Source organism: Monoraphidium neglectum, assembly GCF_000611645.1.
Source record: "Monoraphidium neglectum strain SAG 48.87 unplaced genomic scaffold scaffold03994, whole genome shotgun sequence".
NCBI lineage: Eukaryota > Viridiplantae > Chlorophyta > Chlorophyceae > Sphaeropleales > Selenastraceae > Monoraphidium > Monoraphidium neglectum.
In genome coordinates, this window is record NW_014009635.1 from 1 (window position 1) to 2394 (window position 2394).

General features: G+C 67.5%; 2 protein-coding genes across 2 annotated transcripts in view; both read right to left on the bottom strand.

Annotated features, from left to right (window-relative positions):
* Positions 1 to 252: 252 nt before the first annotated feature.
* On the bottom strand, positions 253 to 780 carry MNEG_13707 (hypothetical protein; the record flags this gene model as incomplete). Its single annotated transcript, XM_014037820.1, has 1 exon — positions 253 to 780. The coding sequence occupies one exon, from the start codon at positions 778 to 780 to the stop codon at positions 253 to 255; it is 528 nt and encodes a 175-aa protein (XP_013893274.1).
* An 877-nt stretch (positions 781 to 1657) lies between these two features.
* The window catches only part of MNEG_13708 (hypothetical protein), a gene marked incomplete at both ends in the record, with an annotated part of 1430 nt that continues 693 nt past the window's right edge, over positions 1658 to 2394 (bottom strand). Inside the window, 2 exons of the mRNA XM_014037821.1 lie at positions 1658 to 1966; positions 2164 to 2355. Coding sequence (XP_013893275.1) covers positions 1658 to 1966; positions 2164 to 2355 — 501 coding nt within the window. The remainder of the gene's footprint in view (positions 1967 to 2163; positions 2356 to 2394) is intronic.

The following is a 2394-nucleotide window of genomic DNA, read 5'->3' on the forward strand; positions in this document are numbered from 1 at the left end:
GGGGGGGGATAAGAGGCGGGAACATGGGGTTGGGGTAGGGTGTAGGGCCAGGGCATGAGGGGCGTGGGGGCTTCTAAGGGCGCGGCGCCATCAGGGTGCGTGTTGAAGGCGCAGGGTGCGCCCCGCGCCCTGCCGAATGGGCGGGGCTGATGGCCATCGAATGCGGCCGCCCGAGGGACCCAGGCGCCCGCGCCCCTGAGCCTCGCTCGTCAAAGCGCGCTCCGCCCCGCCCGGCCGTTCCGAAGCCGCCGCCTATCCGCCGGGAAGCTGCCGGGAAGCCGCCGCCCCTCGCGCCTGCGTGGCCCTGGGGCTGTCCAGCGGGTCGCGCTCTCTGTCCAGCACCACCCCTATCGCCCAGCCGACGTGGATGACTGCATCAGTCACTGAGCCCTCTATTAGCCCCCGCAGGCCCGCCACCAGATCGCTGGGCAGCGGCGCGCCCGGCGCGGCGTCGCCGGCGCGCTCCATGTCCTGCATCAGCTGCAGGGCCTGCGTCCGGATCATTATTTGGGTCGAATCGACAAAGGCGGGGGACGCGCGGGGCAGCATGCGGGTGCAGAGGGCGATGTAGCGGGAGAGCAGCTCGGTCAGCGCCGCGGGCGCCGGCGCCGCCGCGGCGGCGGCGTGCGTAACCGCGGCGCGGCGGCGCGGGGGCACCATTGGAGGGGGCGAGCGGGCGGCCTGCGTGCGCGCGGCGGGGGCGGGCGGTTTGGCGACAGGGGACGTGCGCACGTACGCGTGCGCTTTGCAGCGAGCGTCGACAGCGACGTGCCAGGGCATTCAAGATGATATGATACTTATCAATGCGGTCATGCGCTCGCGTACAGTGTTCGCACCGGTTGCAACACCCACCTGGAGTCTCCGCAAGCGAACCGCAATGCTGCTGGCGCCACCAGTTTGGAGCAATGGACCTTGTCACTGACTTCAACAACATCTGTAAATAGCCAACTCGCATGCCGCATGACCAAAGTGGAGCACCACGCGGCCAACTCATCAATGCAGCACAACCTGGCCACCCTGTTGGTGTTGCCCGCGCTCCCCTTCATGCCGCCTGAAACAGGCAAGGCGAGAGCAAACCATGCACATGGGGGCAAACTCCACACATCCATGCACACAGAGTGCATGCAGGGCACCGCGCTGCAGGTTGATTGCAATCTCAGTTGGTCAACTGCTCACATTGATAGCCAGTTCAGCGGTGTCCGCTTCAATTCAATGCTTTGATACGGCGTGCGCTGCATAAGGTGCTGCGATGAAGTTATTACATAATCAGTAGCTCACAGGGTGGCAGATTTCGGGCCACTCTCACCAGAAAGGCCACCTCAAACGCAGCACAACCGCACTCACAATGCCCCGCCGCTGCGCGTGTGGTCGCGTGGACAGCTGCAACGTGTCACACGACACACCGCGTGGGTGCGAAGGGAAGCTCTGGCCTTGCACACACGCTCGCATTATTGCCCTTGCGTGTGCTGCCCTCTGATCTGGCTTGAGCCACCACAGGATCAGGTCATTTCCCGAATGTCAAAAACTGTGGAACGAATGACTGTCGGACGCGCCCTGCGCCCACACCCTCTGCTGCGCCCGCCCAGCGCCCTCCCAAGCGTCCGCGCCGCCACCCCCGCCCCCGGCCCGCGCCGCCGCCCTCGCCCCGCCGCGCTAGCTAGCTCTCCCCCGCGAACATGCCCTGGCTCGACCCCTCAGACCAGGGGTCCTCCACGAAAGCGCCCCGCGTCGGCCGCCGCGCAAGCTTCATGTCAAAGACCCGCATGAACCGCCGCATGCCGCCCACCAGGCCGACCAGGCACGCGTATCCGCTGTCATCGAGCAACTCTAGTGCCTCCTGCGCGCCGCTGCCGGGCCGCCCGTCCGCGTCTGCGACGAGCAGGCGCGCGGACTCGCGGTCGGGGAAGCGGCGGGCGACCTCCGACAGGAAGCCCTCGTTCACGCGCGTGGTCACGACCGCCTTGCCCTGCGCGTGAGGAGGTGTTACATATGTTAGTATGGGGAGGCATCGAGGGGACAGGGATTTCGAAGAGTCACACGCGCCGTGGGTGGGCTGGCCGAGTGTGGCTTGCCGGCGCGGCCTGCTGGTGGGCCTCGTGCGCGGGCCGCCCCAGCCAGGCGCCTGTCCGGCCCCTCTCACCCCAGCCCAGAATATTTTCTGACCTGCTCCGCGTCGTATCTCCGCGTGCTTATGAGGTATGGCACGTGCACCGCGGCCCGCGGCTTGCCCGCCGCTTCCACCTCGAGCGCCGAGCGCACGTCCAGCAGCGTGTAGCCGAGCGCGATTAGCACGCGCGCCTCCTCGGCATCGGCAAAGTCCTTGGCGTAGGCGCCCTCAAACTCGTCGCGGCACTCCTGGTGGGGAGGAAGGGGGGCACGGGGCGGGCACGGCGG